The sequence below is a fragment of the Neltuma alba genome, unplaced genomic scaffold, assembly GCF_004799145.2.
Source record: "Neltuma alba isolate B1F8T4 unplaced genomic scaffold, ASM479914v2 tig00013343_pilon, whole genome shotgun sequence".
Lineage (NCBI taxonomy): Eukaryota > Viridiplantae > Streptophyta > Magnoliopsida > Fabales > Fabaceae > Neltuma > Neltuma alba.
The window spans coordinates 280039-300399 of record NW_021637613.1 but is presented as its reverse complement, the minus strand read 5'-3'; the positions used below and the strand labels follow the sequence as shown (position 1 = coordinate 300399).

Sequence of the window (20361 nt, the reverse complement as noted above, 5' to 3'; positions counted from 1 at the left end):
CTTCAAATTAAAATATATCATAAAATTTATCTTTTATATAATTATCATATTAACTTATGTTTTTTTTAGTAATTTGTATATGTAAAAAGTACTTCTTAATAACTATCCAAACACTCTTATTTCTCAGAATCACTTTTTTACAAAATCTATTCTTCCCAAAATCTATTTTCCAAAAGCTATTCTCCAAACCATGGTTTGGTTTCATCCAAACACACCCTCAGAAGATTATTTGGATGTGGCTTCTTTTCTAACTGACTTATGGGAAAAAGTAACTTTTCTAACTGACTTATCCAACGCAATTTAGATCAACTTTTCTAACTGACTTATAAGAAAATTGTGTAAAGCTTACAATCTAATTAGTTATGTGATTTTATTTACTTTAATCAGAGACCAAATAAAGTTTAATTTATATTTATGTTTGTCTATTATGTATATTTAATTAATTATCTACAATGTGTTTTCAAATTTTTCTCCGTAACAAATATTTTTATTTTATAATTTCACAAATAAACTATTTATATTTTATCATAATAATTTTAAGTATTTTTAAAAACTATTATCACATTAAAAACATAAAATTTCAGATACTATTATTCAATAAAGTCCATATCCTTTTTAATCATTTTACAACTAAACTAACTTTTCTATTAATCATCCAAACAACTTTTAACTTTTTCAACTGACTTTTTATAAACACCTATCCAAATATAAATCATATTATACTAACTAATTTTCACTCTAACTTTAATTATAAAACCAGTTATGTTAGAAATCAGTCTTGCTCAACGTGAATTCAAACATACCTTTAGTCAGCAGGTGCGTTGATCATGCGAATTGCCATTGACGGTGGACGTTGCGCTGTCATCATTATTGCTGCTTAGTTTTGCTTTATCAATCTGTTAATGCTACTCTACATGACACTAGCTAATTATAGTAATTTTTAATTGGACCCTCATGATTAATCCCCAGACAAAATCATCTCTTTCCCAACCCCCGACTTATTTTTACTCAGCACATCAATGGGCCATTGCTCAAAAGCAAAACTAAAAAATGTCAAAAGAGAAAGGTTATTACGAGGTCCATCCTCTCTCGAAAAAGTTCATAAACAAATTCACTTGGCTTTGCAGGCTTTTCGCTGCACTTTTCTTTTTAGTTACTATATTCTGCTTTTTTTTCCCCCTTTCTTTTTCCTCCTTGCACACCAAATAACAGAGCAAACCCAATGAAATTTCGTTGTCATGCTAATTCTCAGGAAAAGGGTAATCGAGAATAGTGAATGAAGGAGCTAACCGATGAGCGGTCTAACTTGAAACCAGACATTAGAGAGGCACTCTCGCTTGGGGCTGGGGCCATTTCTCATTCTCCATATCCATCACAACGTCTCTTTCACATACAGACATACACATTAGAGATAGGGAATAAGAGAGGCCTGATACATTATCCACGTCACATCCCGGAAGAGAGAGATGGAGAGAGAAGGCTAGGAGGAAGGGGTTGTGTTAATTAAATCGTTAATCAAAGCGGGGGGAGCTTAGCAGTTTATTCCAATAAGGACGGGCCACGTCACGTGCTCTCTGCTGTAAAGCACAGACAGACACAACAGTGACAGTAATACTGTAAAGAGAAATAGAGAATCCCCACAGATTAACCAAAAGCAAGCTTCCTCCACCTCCACTCCTCATGACCAGCGACAAAAGAAACCCTTTCCAACCCCTCACGCCTTGTCGGCGAACCACTCCAACCTGTTGAGCTCGCCGGGAACCTTAGAGTTTGTCGGGTTCTGGTTTTTGTCCGTGCCCATGAATTCTGAACCTTGAAGAGCATTGAAAGCTCAAACCTTTTTCATTTTTAGTATTTCGGTTTCTTCTGCGAGCTGGGTTCTGGCCCTGCAGGTTTTATAAGCTAGTTGGAGGTTTGGAAGTGGAAGCGATCTACTAAATTTTATCCCTTTACGATAGATATGTATGTGGTTCCTCCGCCCCAGCGGACCGATCCGGTTTCAGGATCCACCGGGGGGTCCAGTGATTTGCGGGTATACCAGGCGTGGAAAGGCAGTAATGTTAGTCCTGGTTCTGGATTTTATTTCTTCTGCATTCTTTTCATTCCTCTTTTCTCCTTTGGTCTTGATTATTTCAATTGGTTATGAAGTTGGTCATGATTTTGTTATAGACTCGCGGTTTCTTTCTTTCTTTGATTATTCAAGCTCGTGTAATGTCTCTAAGACATAGGCTACTCCTCCATTGGTGATTATATTTGTTTATATATTTGTACCGGAATTTTATTTGATATAAAGGATGTCACCCGGGAAAGGGATGGTCAAAGAGACTTTGCAGAGGGTCAATAAAAGTGTGAAGTAGGAAAGAAAATCTCTGCCCAGAACTCTGGGGCTTCTCTTAGTCTTAGTCTTAGTTACGTCTGGTGGGACTGGGATTGGAATTACAATTGAGAAAATCTATTAAGAGAGTGTTTAGTATAAGAGATTGTTTGATATATGGGATTAGTCAAATCCATGTCCGTGGGAATGTCCGTGGGATTGAAGAATACCATGAGGGAAAGTGGTATTTCCTAATCCCACCTTTATGGGTTTGACTGATCCCATATAACGGTACCTTGGGTTATTGATGAGGATACTAGAGGTTGCTCTTTCTGTTAGGCAGCTCTGAAGCCTACCTTATTCTTTCAAAGATCTTTTAGTTTATTAATCTGTTAGATTTATATGGTTAATTATACTCTTGTACGATTAGGAAACCGGATCATTGCACGTTGCGGTTGCATGTCTAACTATCATGCTAAAGAACTTCTTGCTGTGGGGCACGTTTTCTCTTCGATGAAATATCCGAAGATTAACATTCCCATAAGATACATCAACAGCCATGGAGTTAATATGGCCCCTGATTCTGCGCCAGTTTCTGAGTTTTGAAGTTGCGCATTCGAACCTGGACTGAGTTTCGTAAAAGCTGAATGTGTTTAAGAGATTTTGACAATCATAGTAGATTCACCGGCCACAAGTTTCAATTGTGAACCAGAAAAATAGCTAGTGATTTTCTCTTGCCAGGCTCTTGTTGATTGCAGTGACCCATGACGTTGAAGTCATTAAAGCACTTTCTTTACCTTGGAACGTTAATTCAATTTGATTGGCCGTAATTGATCATTTGACTGTCACACAATTTTATTAAAGGAAAAGAATACTTGTGGTCATATTTGGTGCATTGTTGTTTGACACATGTTGATGTGGTCTAACCACTTTGTAACTACGGGAATTTTCTTGCAGAAATTTTTTCTTCAAGGGAGATTCATATTTGGACCAGATGTAAGATCACTGGCACTGACAGTTTTCCTTATAGTAGCTCCTGTCGCGGTTTTCTGCGTCTTTGTTGCAAGAAAACTGATGGATGACTTTTCTGATCACTGGGGGATATCCATAATGGCCGTAGCTGTTTCATTCACAGTTTATGTGGGTCTCCATCCCTATCTCTCTCTCTCTCTCTCTCAAGTAGATATATGCACAATTTATGTCTCCATATTATCATATTGTATTGCAAGAAGCATTTTCTAGAACTCATTGCATGTTCAAATCTATGCAAGAAACCAAGTGTTATTGGAATCTACTGCTGTTGGATTCCTTGCAATGACCGAACGGCTAAATTCTACAATGGTTGATTCTTGTGTCTGTTTATCTTCTCTGAGTCAAGTGTCACTTTAGGCATTGGGATGTGTAGAGAGATTTGAATTGACTCATTTGATGTGCCTGAAACAAAAATATGAATCTAATCGCATGTTTTGTTATAACTTATTGACTCGTTCATTATGAAACCGGGAAATGTTAGAATTTACGACAGAAATGAATCTAACTGCATGTTTTGTTGGAGAAGTGAAGATAACCCCCCCCCCCAAAAAAAAAAAAAAGATTCTCTCGACTGTTTCTGCTTTAGATAGTGATAGTATATAGACCTAACTTTAATGTGACTTAATTTTGAATGGAAGGATTCAATTGTGGCAAGTATAATTTAATAATTGATCGATTAATTTGAATGGTGAAATTTGATGCACTTAATTTTAACTCTTTCTTTTGTGCTGGACTCTCAACTAAATACTCTATGTCAGGAAAAGTTTTATTCGCAGCCATTGAATTCTAGTTGCTACCTCGTTTATGTTTTGTGATTGTCTTGAAAAGATGTAAAAGGCTCTAATTTACCTTTTTTCTGGGTGGTGATGGTTTTGGGCAGTGCTATGAACGCTGATATATCATTCGCAATTCTGTGCTGGCTCTGTGATCTTTTCAGGTTTTGGTTCTTCTCTTGTTAACATCTGGTAGAGATCCTGGTATAATTCCACGAAATGCACATCCTCCTGAGCCAGAAGGTTTTGATGGTAATCTAGATGTTGGATCTGGTCAAACCCCTCAATTACGGTTGCCTCGCATGAAGGAAGTTGAGGTCAATGGTATCGTTGTCAAAATCAAGTATTGTGATACTTGCATGCTCTACAGGCCTCCTCGGTGCTCACACTGCTCAATCTGCAATAACTGTGTAGAACGATTTGATCACCACTGCCCCTGGGTTGGGCAGTGTATTGGGCTGGTAAGATGACACTAATATTTTTCAGTTTTCTTCTACTCACAGGTGTTCAATGAATCTTTCAACAGTCATATGGAAAATTGCTTCCATTATAAATCTTACGTTTCATGATTCAACCGCGTAAGTTGACCTAGGCTACTGGGGAATTTGAAAAAACTTTCGGAGAATCTATCATATTTTAAGCATTTTCTTTCTTCTGGAGCTATTTACATTCACGGAACTTTGTCCAAATTGGTTTTTTTTTTTTTTTTGGGGTGATGGACTAGATAAGCAACAAGCACAGTTGTTCTTTGATTATCATTAATTCTCAGCTCATGGTTTTGTAAAACACATTCCATTAAGGGCTTTCTTACTTTAGTTCCCTTATTGGAAAGAGTTTGGCCATGGTTTTCTGTTCTTCTCTCATTTTGTTTAGGATTGCCTGCCCTCCACCTTTTCCCCGTTATCCGTTTCTTAATGGATTATATTTTGCAATTGTCATGCAGCGTAACTACCGGTTCTTCTTCATGTTTGTCTTCTCAACTACACTGCTTTGTATATATGTTTTTGCATTTTGCTGGGTCTATATTAGAAGAATTATGGAGGCAGAGGAGACAACAATCTGGAAGGCAATGATCAAAACCCCGGCCTCCATAGTGTTAATAGTTTACACTTTCATATCTATGTGGTTCGTTGGTGGCCTTACGGCCTTCCATTTGTATCTGATAAGCACAAATCAGGTAGTTACTGTCCCTTTAGATATAATACCTATCCTTCTTAAGTAATCTAGCTTCCCAGATAAGTACTTGACAAATGTTTCCTTATCCTTTGCAGACTACTTATGAGAACTTCAGATACAGATATGATCGACGAGCCAACCCTTACAACAAGGGAGTGTTTAACAATTTCGCAGAGATATTCTGCAGCACCATACCCCCATCAAAGAACGATTTCAGGGCAAAGGTGATGAGGGAACCAGTGCTTCCAACCCGGTCAGCAGGTGGAGGCTTTATGAGCCCAAGTATGGGAAAGGCCGTGCATGACATAGAAATGGGGAGAAAAACAGTGTGGGGGGACATAGGAGCTGGAATGGATCATAGTGAAGGTCAGTTAAACAATGAACGTGTGACTATCAAAGATGGTGACTTGAGTGACTTGCCTGCTGAATTAAGAACCACAGCTGATGAAGCAAGTGATCGCAGTGGAGTACATCCCCGGCGATCGAGCTGGGGAAGAAAAAGTGGAAGCTGGGAAATGTCACCTGAAGTTCTTGCCTTGGCAGCCAGAGTGGGGGATTCCAACCGGGCGGGTGGAGGTAGTAGCAGCGCTCCAAATGAGAACCAAAACCGCCGTACGTAGCAGTGGTTAATGGACATAAAATAGCATTTAATTGGGCGGCGATGAACAAGAAAACAATGCATGGAATATTGTTGTACTTTGTATGTACAATATAATGGGGGGGGGGGGTTGTGGGGATTTGCTGGTGGATTGTAATTGTTGTGTTACACCTTGTGTTTTTAGATAGATACAAGTTGTGTTGTTTCCAGAGTGAGCTTTTATTTTGCCCTGGTCTTGTATTACACACCTATCAATTAATTATAATTTGCACTCTGAAACCTACCCCGTCCCCTGTTTTTGCTTCTCTGGACGCTTTGAGTTGCCGAAATGCAGTGCTGGAGTTGCATAGGGGACTTGGATGGAGATAGACAACTAAGGCCTTTCCAGCAAATGCAATTTTCAGAATCGAATCTAACTTCAAATTTCAAAATACTGTCTTTGGTATTTGTTAGTTTGGAATGAGTTGCCGGTAACAAAATCTTTTTAAATCATGCCTGTTGGTGTAATTTTTTTAGTAATGTTTAAATGAAAACTAAATTATAATTTTAAAAATATTTTTATATATATGAGTTGGGAATAAATTGTCTCGTTTTACGAATAAGTTTTTTAAAAGAATTTTTTTATCTTATCAAACACCTCGTTGTGATTTGAAGTCGAACTCGAATTGGTGATGAGCTCACAGAGTATTTTTATTAAATAAGAATAAGGAAGTGTTTGGATAAAAACCAAACCATGGTTTCAGAAGTGCTTTTACGGATTACGAAGTAAATATGTGGAGGATGTTACCTCGTTTTGCGGAAAAGTGCTTCTGAAACCACGGTTTTGGAGCATCCAAACAGAGCCTAAAAAGTTCTGGAACTTGTGGGCAGGGAAGACGAAACAAAGGATTCAGAGAACAAGATGCGCAGTACTAGCTTCTTTTGTACATGATACAGTTGAAGCTCGGTGTGGTGCTCCTATGTGCGGTCGCCTCTGCTCTGCAGCAATCCCCTCGGCAGATGAAGGATAGGTGGCGGTTTCACAGCCGAGCTCAAGAGCTCTTTGGAATTTAAAATTATGATTAAAAATGTTTTAAAATAATAAATAATAATAAAATTGAAACTTTAAAATTTGTGACAAGACATAAGAAGACGCTTCGGAATTGCAGTCTGAAGAGCAATTATGGCGACTAAGAGCCTACTTCCTAGTTCCTACCACACCCAAGGTAGCTTTGTTATTTTCTTTTAAAAAAATTATTAAATTTTGAATCATGCCTATCTCATCTCTCATGCTCTCAGTTGCTCCATCTTGGGCGAACTTCATCTTTTTCCTGGCTAATTGATTTGCATTTGAACGCTTCTTTGCCTGCGTGAAGTTGGACAGTCTGTGCGATATTTGTAGGTATGATTTTGCTTCGGTAGGAGGCCCACACCGAATGGGCTTCGGCTAGCCCTAATGCTTATATAGAAGAAGCGCGCTGCTCTGCTCGTCCCTTCGGGGACATCCGATAAAATTGGAACGATACAGAGAAGATTAGCATGGCCCCTGCGCAAGGATGACACGCACAAATCGAGAAATGGTCCAAATTTTTTTCTCAAATTCATCCCCGATTTTGTTTCGCTCTTGGTTTTTCCAGACAAGCTGCTTTGCGATAGCCGGGGTAAGCTTCGCTTACACCTTACAGTGTGAAACCCTTATGTATGTTATTATAAGTTTGCTGGGTGAATCTTGTACGAATCTAAGTGTATGAAGAAGAATCCTCCTCTTCGTGGTCCTCATTTGCTGAATTTTGTGATTGTAGTTTTGTGATTTTGGTTGTTTCGGTAGTTTGTTTCGGTAGTCACGGTCTTGTCGTTAAAAAACGTATCACGTTCCTCCTTCTAACACGCCTCTTTTTCTAGTTACTTCACTCAAGAAAGGAAATTTGGGTGTGTTTACTCTTAATGCATTCTTTTTCGGGCATTACATATAGCCTTGGTTTCAGGCCATTCATCCGACAATTCTTGGACGTGGACACACAGAATCGTTGCTGCTTTAGTTTGGACAGTTATATAATATGAAGCTTTATGAGAATAAGTTCTGTGGTACAGAAATTAAATGCAAGGCAATGTTTCGAGGAATAAGCAGGAAACAAGCCAATGTATGATGATTCCCATATTTTTGATACGAGTGTGTAAATATATATGGAGCTCAATGTTGATTTTTGACGTTTTGTCTGAGATTTCGGCATGGTTTCTTTGTTCATGTGTGGTTCGAATGCTGGTAAAGTGGTAAGTATAACATACAGCAGGCTGGTAGGGGAAAAAAAAAGGCATAACATACAGCAGAGGAGGAAGTGAGTTAGCAATAGAAGTCCGATGCACGGGGTGGAATCAGGAGAGGGTGAAAGACATAGGATTAATTAAAAAAATACTTTAAAAAAAAAGGGGGTGAGGTGTTCTAAAATCAGAATAAATCAGAATGAAATCTGGTCTGTAAATCCGGGGCAGGAACGGATGTGACTTGATTTGACGCGCAAATTAGAAAATTGGGCGACCAATCCAGATGGTGCTAGGGAAACTCACCGCATTGAGCTCAGACGTGCCTCCTATGAATGGGACACGTGGCGCTCTGTGCTTCATGCAATACCTTGAATGGCTTACAATCTAAGTGGTCCGGACCCCATTACAAACAATGAATCCATCAGCTTATTTACGTCCTCACAATTATTTTGGTCATAGTTTGTTTACAAACAATAACTGGAACATGGATGATGGCGACATTTTTCAGAAAAATATGAGTTAGTTTTTTAATAATAAATATCTTTACCGTATTAGTTTAAAATGTTATTAGATGAAAATTTTAACGCGTATAACTATTATTTTAATAATAATTAATACAAATGTTATTTAAAAAATAGATAAATATTGTATATAAGTATATTAAAGTATTATATTTATGATCAAATTGTATATTGAAATAACTCTTATATTAGGTATATTCTTGATCCTTGATATAAATAAAACATTGGTATATTTTATTAAGGGAAAATTCCAATTAAATTAAACTAAAGTGCTTAAATTTAAATTCAAAAATATATACTTTTAACAAATTTTAAGGCCTAACTAAAATTTCTAAATGTTGTTAAATAACTAGAATGGTTCTATTTAATTTAAAAAATTAATTATTTTACCTCTCCTTTTCAAATAATTTTTTTATCTATTATGATTGTTTTTGGAGACCAAAAACATATAAAGAATTTTACCCTAAAATTTGTATATATAATTAAAACATTAAAAAAATACTTTAGTTAATTATTTTGAATTCCAAGTATAAGTAATCTTTAAATAATTTTTTTTTCATTTTCGGTTCTTATAATTTACGTTAGTTTCATTTATTTAAACAACGGCAGATGCAACCTGAAAAATTAAAATACACTTAATATTAAATATTTTTGTAATTAAAATATTTTAAATTTTAAAATAAATAGTTACAACCTAAAAAGATATTTATCAAGATTACTTATATTACAATTTACAATGTTCAGTTAAAATGTTTTTGAGGGTTTTATTTATATAAAAAATTTTAAACACTACAAAATTAATTATATGTTTTTTTAAGATATTAATCATACAAGATGAGAGACCATGTTATAGGGATAAAATAGTCAACTTTTTTTAAGTGAAAAAAGGCATTCTAATCATTTAATGGCATTCAGAAAATTTTAATGAAGCCCCGTATTCTTTTGTTAAAAGTGTAGACTTTGATTTAAATTTAAGTATTTTAATTATATTTAATTAAAAAATTTTCCTTTTAATGATTTGAATAAATTAAATTAATCATTTAGTTATAAAAAATATTATACGTAAAACATTTCTATTTAATATTAGATTACATAATAAGTAATGAATCATATAAAATAATTTAAAGATATTGAACATAAAAAAAAAAAGGAATTAATGTTTTAACATTTATATGAGAATATGAGAGCGTATTTTATATGCAATATGGAATTTATAAAAGCAATCACACTATTAAAAAATTTGTGACAAGACCGGAGAGTGAGACAGAGGTGCCTGAATCGCAGTCTGCAGACTGCAGAGTGTCCCTAGGGCACCTAAACTAAGACGCGCTTTACGGAAATTTTTTCCTTTTCAGAAAAATGAGTTATTAAATTCCAATTTTATTTGTCTTCTTCACTCCATCTGCGACAAACTTCATCTCCTTCCCTGCCTGCAAATTCATGGTTCAATGCTTCTTTGTCTCCGTGCAGTTGCACAGTTGGTGCGATGTCTCTGGGCATGACGTTGCTCCAGTACGAGTCCCACATCGAATAGGCTTTGACTAACTCTAACCATTATATGCAAGAAGCGCGCTGCTCAGTTCGTCCCTTCGGGGACATCCGATAAAATTGGAACGATACAGAGAAGATTAGCATGGCCCCTGCGCAAGGATGACACGCACAAATCGAGAAATGGTCCAAATTTTTTTCTCAAATTCATCCCCGACTTCGTTTCGCTCGTGGTTTTTCCAGACAGAAGCTGCTTTGCGATAGCGGTGGAAAGTTTTATTTAAACTGTGAATCCAGCAAATTGTTAGAAATCTTGGTCAGTGTGTCGAATTACGCTGTGCATTTTAATCTATCTCAGTCATTATTAAGTATGTTGCCTCCTCCTTTAGTCTTAATCTGTTCGGGTTATTTGAGTAGCTCTCTTTTCCTGGGACTATGTAAGGCCGGGCATTATCTTTTAATACTGTTTTGTCTTTTTTCAGCAGCATTGTGAGATCTGGGCATTTCCTTTTGTCCGGATAGTAATTTCATAAAATCCCTGGGTCGAAGAATTGAGAAAGTTCGTTATTCCTCCCTTGGTTCATTCCTGGAAAAGATAACGGTGGTCCATCATAATGTCGGGGTATGTGACTTTGGTCCTACTTGTCACCGTCATCACTCTTACATTTCAACGTTTTGAAACGAAGTACCCCAATCCCTCTATTCAAATATTAAAGTGGAATGAATGAATCTGTCAAATGACTTGTATTACTTATCATGTTATAAGAAGGAGGATCTCAGGTTAGCCTTGGAATTTTTGTAGTCTTGAGGTTTGAAGCCTGGTTTATTTTTTGGGGAAAAAAAATGAAGAAATAAAAGAAAAGACCAGATGGTGGTTGAACAATTTGCAGAATGACTAGGTCATTTGAGTCATCTCCATATTGGAATCTGAATAATCGCCAGATGTTAACTTCCAAGTTCGAACAGCTATGGAGAAACGACGTCGGAATGCAGATTCGTTTACAAAAGGTGTGAAGGCAAAATAAAGCATTCGTGCTCACTGCAAAAGTAAAATGAATCGTTGTTATTTGTTTTTTATTTTAATGAATGCATGGAATATGACTCGCTCATTTAAAGACGTTTTTGAGAGTGCAATGTGGTGATGATTTTCATTTAAAAATAGTATGAAGGAATTCAATATTTTTTATGATGATGAAAGCTTCAGCGTTGCTGGTATTTTTAGTTTCGTTTATGAAACTACCCTGCATCACTTGACGCGTTCAAGTTTGACACCGGGCAAACAATTTGCAAACATCGTCAGAGTACATACCTTGCAACTAAGCTAAGTGGGTGTTTCATAAGATTGCTTTCCTTTATGATCAACGTCTCTCTCTCACTCACTCTCTCTCTCTTATCTTTTAAATTAGTGGGCAAAATGCAAGGAAATTTGAAAACTTGAATATGTGTGTGTGTGAACAACATTTGGTTAAACATCGTTTCTATGTTTTTTTGTTTCCAAAAAAAATCAAAGAAGCACAGAATATGGAGTCCATGGATAGATTTCTTTTCTACCTGTGCGCCATAGGAAATTTCAAATGGGAAATGATTCATACGAGAGAGAGTACAAAATCCAAAATATCGCGTCCATCCTTATCTAAAATTTGCTAATTCTCTCTTAAATTTAATACTACTTCAATTTTTATTATAAAAATTATGTAATTTATTTATTTATCATGAATATATGTTGGTCTCTTTAAATTATTTTTTTTAATAATGATTAGAATTAATAAGAATATTTTAAAAAAATAAATTAAAATAAATTAAAATTTTATATTTAGAATTAAATGTAACTTACATTCAGCTCCTATAAGAGAGGGTAGTAATTTTTTAAAACTTTATTTCTATTAAATAACTTTTTTTACATAATATGTATTAATATTTAATGAGGAACAAAAGAAAAAACTAATCATAAAAAATTAATAACATGCTTTAATAAATAGCAACCTCAACAAATCATTTCTTCCTTGTCATAGATCACGAATGATGGAAACAGACAGAGAAATGGTAAGAAAAAAAAAAAAGTATTTGGATGAAAACAAAATTATAATTTTTAAAAATAATTTTACAGTATATGAAGTAAATATATAAATAAGTTTATCTCGATTTATAAAAAAATATTTTTAGGAAATACTTTTAACAATAGCCAAAACCCTTTTAAAAAGTAATGTTAAGGGCAAAAAAGATTTCAAAAAGAAGTCCTGATTGATAAATTAAAGAGGTGTTTAGATGAAAACTAAAGGGAAAATCACAAATAAAGACCCTCAAATTAGCAAAATCACTCTATAGTCATCTGAATATGCTAAATTACTATGAGGGACCCGATCTCAAATTGTAATTATGAAATCATGGCTAAATTACCAAAATACCCCTCTTTAATTTTTTTTTTTAAAAGAAAGCCACTGCCTCACCGGAATCCGGCCACCGACGCCGGAGCTCCGGCGGCCGCTTCTGGCCACTGTCGGCGGCCGGCCGCCGGAGCTCCGGCGCCGGTGGCCGCTTCCGGTGGTCTTCCTTTGTTTTTTTTTTTTTTGAAACTGTTTTTTTTTTTTAAATTGTGGGGAAGTGAGGTTGGGGGGATTTGATCCCCCAACCTAATGCTTCCCAAAATAAGGAATGACCATTGAGCCAACAAATTTTTGTTAACATTATAATGCAAAAAAAAATAAGTTAACTCATTTACTCTTGTTCCAGGTGATAACAACAATACATTTGGAAATAACAAGTTCTGATTGTAAAATAACACGTCTAGAATAAAAATTTAACAATATGTTTTTTTTATAACAATAAATTTTATTGCAGGTAATAACAACAATACATTTAAAAATAACAGTTCTGATTATAAAATAACAAGTTTGGGATTAAAATTTAATAACACGTTTTTTTTTATAACAATACACTTTATTTCAAGTGATAACAACAATACATTTAAAAATAACAAATTCTGATTATAAGATAATAAGTCTAGGATTAAAATTTAACAACACGTTTTTTTATAACAATTAATTATTTTATACTTTTAAAAATAAATTATTTATAACTTATAAAAAATATTTTTAATATATTTATTTCTCTAAAAAAATACTTTTTAATCTGTATATCTATACAACTCATTATAAATCAAACTACTTCTTATAAATTATAAAGTATTTATAATAAGGCATTTTTGATTTATTAATCATAGTATAAATTTTATATTATTTCATTCTTTAAATATTAAAAATAGTTTTTATATTTAAAGAATAAAATAGTATTTTTAATTATAAATTAGAGATAAATTTCATTTATAAATTTAAGCAGTCAAAAAGTATTTTTAATCCACAATAAATTGTACTATTTATAATTTATAAGAAGTAGTTTGATTTATAATAAGTTGTATAGATATATAGATTAAAAAATAAAAAAAAAAATTAAAAAGTGTGTTGCCATTTTCCCTAAATTTTATTTATAAATTTGAACAATAAAAAAGTATTTTTAATCTATAAAAAATTATACTTCAAGTTCTGATTATAAATTGGAGATAAAAATTATTTTTTTAGCAAATTAAATAGATTACAAGTACTTTTTATAAGTTATAAATAATTTATTTTCCAAAAGTATAAAATAATTAATTGTTATAAAAAAAAGGTGCTGTTGAATTTTAATTCTAGACTTGTTATTTTATAATCAGAACTTGTTATTTCCAAATGTATTGTTGTTATCACTTAAAACAAAGTGTGTTGTTATAAAAAAACATGTTGTTAAATTTTAATCCCAGACTTATTATCTTATAATCAGAACTTGTTATTTTTAAATGTATTGTTGTTATCACTTGAAATAAAGTGTGTTGTTATAAAAAAAACGTGTTGTTAAATTTTAATCCCAAACTTGTTATTTTATAATCAGAACTTGTTATTTTTAAATGTATTGTTGTTATTGCTTGCAACAAAATTTATTGTTATAAAAAAACATATTGTTAAATTTTTATTCCAGACGTGTTATTTTACAATCAGAACTTGTTATTTCCAAATGTATTGTTGTTATCACCTGGAACAAGAGTAAATGAGTTAACTTATTTTTTTTTTTTACATCATAATGTTAACAAAAATTTGTTGGCTCAATGGTTATTCCTTATTTTGGGAAGCATTAGGTTGGGGGATCAAATCCCCCCAACCTCACTTCCCCCAATTTAAAAAAAAAACAGTTTTAAAAAAAAACAAAGGAAGACCGCCGGAAGCGGCCGCCGGCGCCGGAGCTCTGGCGGCCTGCCGCCGACAGTGGCCGGAAGCGGCCGCCGGAGCTCCGACGCCGGTGGCCGGATTCCGGTGAGGCAGTGGCTTTCTTTTTTAAAATTAAAGAGGGGTGTTTTGGTAATTTGGCCATGATTTCATAATTACAATTTGAGACCGGATCCCTCATAGTAATTTAGCATATTTAGGTGACCATAGAGTGATTTTGCTAATTCAAGGGTTTTTATTTGTGATTTTTCCAAAACTAAATCATAATTTTAAATAAATATATAAAAAAATTTATCTCGATTTGTTTAGAAATACTTTTCAAAAATATTTTTATATTACGCCAATCACCTTCTAAATAGGATGGAGCTAGGGTGGGATGAAAATGTGAAACGCGTGAGCCACGAGAATGAAGGATGGTGGATCCACATCAGCAGCACTAAGCTATTAAAGAAATATACAAGGGGCTGTGAAGAGCCACGCCTCGTGCCTGCTTCTGCGCTGTCGTCTCATCCTCCACCTCATTCCACCGTCACCCTCACCCCCCCGCATTTATTTCTTCCTGTCCCTTTTCCCATTTTTATTCCTTTTATTTCTCACCAAAACAAAAACAATCCCTGTTTGCTCGGAAGCCTCCTCCCACCTCACTTCCAACTTCCAACTTTCAACTCACCGACACAGTTTATGACTTGCATTAGGAAAATAATACATACATATTAAATGAACCATGTTCTTTGTTATTTCTCCCATAAACACAATTGGCGTAAAACGGGGGAAAAAGTGGCCTGATTAGGGGTTTTTCTTGAACAAAATTTTGAGTTCTAGTTTCTAGTTATTATTTTCTGGTGTGAGAAAAATTGATCTTATTAGAACTCTGCATTATGTGATTCGCTCGTCTTAAACTAATACTATCTCCTGTCTTTTTAATAAAATCTTGTTTGTAGAAACTGTTCCAAACCCGCCGCTTTATAGCTCATACGAACCCCCACCGCAAACTGCCCGTTTCCTTCTTTTTCCCCCCCTCCATATTCTGATTCTCCCACCTTCTAGAATAACAAATCCTGGTGAAAATGGCCTTAATTATTTCTGAAAATAGGAATAATAGAAGATTATACTGACTAATCAATCACGTTTAATAGAATAAGGAGCTAATTAATAATTAATTGATATTTTCAGAAAGGAATTAAAAAAAGGGGGGGTCCTGTCGGGTGATCTGCATTTGAACACAGCGTGGGTGGGACGAGTCAGACTTCGGTATTTTCAATCGTTGACAAATTGACGGATTAAATGGGCTGAAAGAGAAACCAAACTTGACGGACTAGATTTAGGACAACGCGGAGCGAAACGGATTGGGCAAGAAACGACACTATGGGAGGGATGAGGAATATCCGAAAGCATATAATTTGGGAGAGAATATTCGGCGCGAAGATCCCATGGCGTTCGCCTTTCGATCCTTAAATACCCCGCAATCAACTCTCCCGCTCCCAACAAGTCCAAAATTCCTCCTCTGTCCTATTCCTGCCTTCTTCCTTCCTAATTCCCTTCTCTGACAATGGCTCTCAAGGCCGTTCATGTCTCCGACGTCCCTTCCCTTGATCACGTCACTGAGAATGCCTCCTTTTCCCTTTACTCCACCCGCTTTTCCGCCGGTTCGTCCTTCTATTCCCCATCCATCTCTCCCTCTTTTCCTTCATTTTTTTTTATAATTTATTTATTGTTTGCTCAATATTGCGCTTCGATTACAGGCGTGGATTTGGGTCGGGCCGGGTCGAAGAGCCCTAAGTTTTTGGTAATCGGACACAGGGGCAACGGCATGAACGTCTTGCAGTCGTCTGATCGGAGAATGAGAGCTGTCAAGGAGAACTCCATCATGTCTTTCAACGCCGCCGCCAAGTTCCCCCTCGACTTTATTGAATTTGACGTTCAGGTCATTTTTTTGGGCCTCATCTTCTATTTGCTTGTCCGGTATCCCGCCCCGCCGATTTTATTCCCCGTTGTGTCGACTATTTCAACCATTAACGTTTGCCTTTTACTTTGTTTAATTGTTTTAAACCCCGAAATCATATTTTCAAGAGAATGAGAGATGTATCATCGGAGCTGGAAAGAATGTCAATTAATCGGTGATTTTAGCGGTGCCCTGTCGCCGCGTCTTTTCCCGCCAGTAAAATCCGGATACATCTCGTAGGAGAGAGAAAGAGGGGCGTGGGACCCAGCTTAGGGATCCCACATCCGTTCCTGGGCACAAAATCTCAAATCTCGTCTCTTCTCTCTCTCTCTCTCTCTCTTCCTCACGACATATTGAAACGCAGTAACTCTTTCGAGAAGAATCCGGGTTTCGGCTCTCTAATAGTGGGCCGGCCTGGTGAATCTCTTATTTGGGAGAAAATCTTTTTCTGCGGTAAGCTCTCAGTCCAAAACGCGGCTCGTCCGGCTTTTTCCTCATGAAAGCTTATTACTGCATTTTGGGTTTTTAGTTTTTTTTTTTGCCAGAACACTTTGGGTTTTTAGTTAACTCCCTCCATTTTTGCTCCAAAAAAGAAAGTTAACTCCATTCCGACCAACAAATATTGTGTGGACTAGACTTCACAGCATGACAAATAAAGGTTTAAGTCGTGTTGAAAAAGATGTCTATATTTAGTACCTGACAGTGTTTTGAATAAGATTACTTCTTATAGGAGGATATTTATGTTTTAGCAAAAAAAAAAACTCCCTCCATTCCAATTTTGGCCGAAAAAATCAACTCCTCCGGTTGTTTTTTGTGCGCCTAAAGCCTCGCAAAGGAAGTTCCACTTTTCCCTTCCTTTGCTTTAGTAATGATCATTGGAATGGATTCTCTCCGCTATACTTTCCATCCTCTTTCCCCCACCACCCTTTTTTTTTTTTCACAATCATTAGATCAAAACTCTAATAATCCAGATTTAATATTTTATAACATTTTATAAAAATAAATATTATGATAAAAAATATATAAATAAATTTAAACTGTTAAAATCTAATCTGAACAGTTCACAACTACAAACAGTTCACAATTACAGACTGTTATTATAGAACAATTTTTTTTATTACAATTGTAAAATGTTCAGACTATTTTTTAACTGTTTAAATTTATTTATTTATTTTTTAATAATATTATTTTTATAAGATGTTAAATCTGACTATTGGAATTTTGATTTAATGATTGTGAAGAGGAAAAAAGAGTAGTGGAGGAAGAGAGGATGGGAAGATAGTGGAGAGAATCTAAATTCATTTCATGATTGCAGTGATTTGCCACTTGGCTGGGTTTTTGCCCGTTCTGTGTTGGTATTGTTCAAACCTGACACGAGTACAAATGTGATTTGCAGGTGACTAAGGATGGCTGCCCGGTCATTTTCCACGATGATTTCATCCTCTCTTTAGAAAATGTAAGCTCGTCGGCTCAACACTTTCTTGTTTTTCTTGTCCGTTTCCAGTATTTTCATCTTAATGATCAAGTCTGGGATGCGATTTCTCAGGGAACTGTATTTGAGAAAAGAGTAACAGACCTGAGTTTGTCGGAGTTCCTGTCCTATGGTCCTCAGAAAGACACCGCAGAGCAAGGAAAGCCTTTGCTCAGAAAAACCAAGGATGGAAAGATCCTCAAGTGGGATGTTGAACAGGATGACCCACTCTGTACCCTCCAAGATGTTTTCCGCAAGGTGGAGCCCACTGTGGGTTTTAACATCGAGCTCAAATTTGATGACCACATTGTATATGAGGAAGAATACCTCGTTCGCGTCCTCCAAACTGTCTTGAAGGTATAACACTTGTTTTGAAGTGTATTTTTTTATCCCTCCAAGCTTTATGAGAACTTTGCTTTTCTAGTGTTTTTGTGGATGGATCTCTTAGTTCGTTGAACTTTTGTGACAGATCGTATTTGAATACGCCAAGGATAGACCCATTATCTTCTCAAGTTTTCATCCAGATGCGGCAAAACTCATTCGTAAATTACAGAGCACCTACCCTGTATGCTCCTTGCCACTTTATATTAGAGAATAGATTCAGCTATCGGTTGCAAACCTCTTAGTCTCTAATGATACTTTGTGACATATCAGGTGTACTTCTTGACAAACGGAGGAAATGAACTTTATTATGATGTAAGAAGAAATTCCTTGGAGGACGCATTAAAGCTGTGTCAGGAGAACGGCCTCCACGGAATCGTGTCCGAGGTTAGAGCGATCTTTAGAAATCCTGGAGCAGTAACCAAGATAAAAGAATCTAAGCTTTCTCTGATTACCTACGGCAGATTAAAGTATGTCCTTTCATCTGTGTTCTTGCTTGTTTGTCAATCCTGGCACAATATGAATTTAACCTGAACTAATGTTATCTCGGTTTGTCTTACAGTAATGTTCCAGAGGCAGTTTACATGCAACATTTAATGGGGATTGAAGGGGTGATTGTTGATTTGGTCCAAGAAATAACGCAGGCGGTTTCGGATATGATAAAGCCATCAAAGGTGGCTGAAGAGGAGGGTATTACGAGTGAAGAGAAGAGGAAGGTGGATTCAAAGCCTCAATTCTCGCAGCAGGAGCTGACCTTTCTTTTGAAGCTTATCCCAGAGTTGATACGGATATAGGCCAAAACCCTTTTAATTTACTTGGTCTTCGCACATACTCGTAGTCAGCAGATTTTAACCCAAAAGAGAAGAGGAGGCGACCATTATACCCTGAGCTGTGTAAATATGTTTTCATTTTGATTTCTCAGAAACAGAGAGCGAATGTAACTTGGTTGTCCTCCATTAACTCGTCTTTGATTTTATCCCAAGTACAAGTGGAGTTCCCCAACTGAAGTGGTGTTGATTTGTTCTTTATTTATCTAATCATGAAGAGAACTTTGCAATTCAAAATTCACATAGGAGTATAGCTATGCCGCCTTTTGTGCCTGGCCTCGAACTCACGATAGTTGAAATTAACATATTCGAACCAGCAAGCCAGAAGTTCGATATGATGCAATACTTAGCAATGATTTCTCTTCTAATTGCTTTGCGACATATCAAGTAGACGTCAGTAGTAGCTTGGCTTGAATCGAACTGGATTAAACTTGGTGTCGTTTTCATGCCCCTTTTGGAGCCGGTAATGGCTACATATACGGTGGGCTTTTCCTGCCAATTATGATCTTTGTCACTGTGTCTGATTTTTTTTTGGGCCTGATCTTTTATTGTCAAGATCAAACAATGAAGTCTGGGAACAGTTAGTGCACGATAATGAATAATAATTAAAATAATCTATGTGCCAACTAACAAGTATTGGTCTAAATGAAAAAGATTTGAACATTTTAAATATTATGTCCTAGGTTCGATTCTTAATACAGTGTGTATGGAACAAACACTGTTGGCATGCTAGATTTATCAATTAAACCAGCTCAAAGACATTGTACACACGAACTGCTTTGGTTCTGTGTAACTGAAAAGATGAAATGAAATGAGAACCAATGAAAATACTCAAAATAGGTTGCACGTTAATGACCGCGTAACGTCTTCACCTTAAAAAGAAATAAAAAAAGAATTTTCTTTGAACAATTTCCATGGAAATTATTTATTACTCCTCCAGTTTTTAATATAGGACCCAATTATTTAGTTGATTTTGGTCTAAATATAAGACCTATTTTCATATTTATCAATTTTCTCTAAATTGTCCCTATAGATACTCCCTCAACCATAATCATAGCAGAAGAGGGAGAGAAGGTATTAAGAAAGATGATTATGGTGTTTTAGGAAAAATGTGTCACCTTCCTTATAATTAACTAATTTACCTAACTTCCTTAATCTAATCAAATTAGTTAAGGGTCTTATATTAAGAACTGGAGGAGTAACATTGTGTGTGTGTGTGTGTGTGTGTGTTTTTTTTGGGGTTGGTGAAGAAAAAAAATAGACCGGACACATTGAGACAATAGTTCAGGTGTGTGTTAGTCAGATTAGGATCAACTTAGTCATATTAAAATAATATAATTTATT

General features: G+C 35.5%; 2 protein-coding genes and 2 non-coding genes across 4 annotated transcripts; all 4 read left to right on the top strand.

Annotated features, from left to right (window-relative positions):
- The first annotated feature begins 1960 nt into the window (after positions 1 to 1960).
- LOC114736574 (probable protein S-acyltransferase 7) lies at positions 1961 to 6102 on the top strand. Its single transcript, XM_028924434.1, has 5 exons — positions 1961 to 2059; positions 3272 to 3454; positions 4284 to 4580; positions 5063 to 5296; positions 5391 to 6102. Exons 1-5 carry the CDS (start codon positions 1961 to 1963, stop codon positions 5913 to 5915), a joined length of 1338 nt encoding a protein of 445 aa, XP_028780267.1. The 3' UTR covers positions 5916 to 6102.
- A 1259-nt stretch (positions 6103 to 7361) lies between these two features.
- LOC114736580 (U6 spliceosomal RNA) lies at positions 7362 to 7464 on the top strand. The gene has a single exon (XR_003739359.1). It is a non-coding gene; the product is annotated as a U6 spliceosomal RNA (small nuclear RNA).
- Positions 7465 to 10238: 2774 nt separating this feature from the next.
- LOC114736579 (U6 spliceosomal RNA) lies at positions 10239 to 10341 on the top strand. The gene has a single exon (XR_003739358.1). It is a non-coding gene; the product is annotated as a U6 spliceosomal RNA (small nuclear RNA).
- Positions 10342 to 15874: 5533 nt separating this feature from the next.
- Positions 15875 to 19193, top strand: LOC114736562 (glycerophosphodiester phosphodiesterase GDPD1, chloroplastic). Its single transcript, XM_028924416.1, has 7 exons — positions 15875 to 16042; positions 16139 to 16320; positions 17735 to 17794; positions 17885 to 18166; positions 18279 to 18374; positions 18464 to 18660; positions 18753 to 19193. Exons 1-7 carry the CDS (start codon positions 15946 to 15948, stop codon positions 18982 to 18984), a joined length of 1146 nt encoding a protein of 381 aa, XP_028780249.1. The 5' UTR covers positions 15875 to 15945; the 3' UTR covers positions 18985 to 19193.
- Positions 19194 to 20361: the final 1168 nt, after the last annotated feature.

Excerpts from the sequence above, each read along its gene's own strand:
- LOC114736574 (XM_028924434.1), top strand. The coding sequence starts at position 1,961 with ATGTATGTGGTTCCTCCGCCCCAGCGGACCGATCCGGTTTCAGGATCC. Across the intron at positions 2,060-3,271 it reads AGGCGTGGAAAGGCAGTAAT|AAATTTTTTCTTCAAGGGAG; the intron begins GTTAGTCCTGGT and ends ATTTTCTTGCAG. Across the intron at positions 4,581-5,062 it reads TTGGGCAGTGTATTGGGCTG|CGTAACTACCGGTTCTTCTT; the intron begins GTAAGATGACAC and ends ATTGTCATGCAG.
- LOC114736562 (XM_028924416.1), top strand. The coding sequence starts at position 15,946 with ATGGCTCTCAAGGCCGTTCATGTCTCCGACGTCCCTTCCCTTGATCAC. Across the intron at positions 16,321-17,734 it reads TTATTGAATTTGACGTTCAG|GTGACTAAGGATGGCTGCCC; the intron begins GTCATTTTTTTG and ends TGTGATTTGCAG. Across the intron at positions 18,167-18,278 it reads TCCTCCAAACTGTCTTGAAG|ATCGTATTTGAATACGCCAA; the intron begins GTATAACACTTG and ends CTTTTGTGACAG.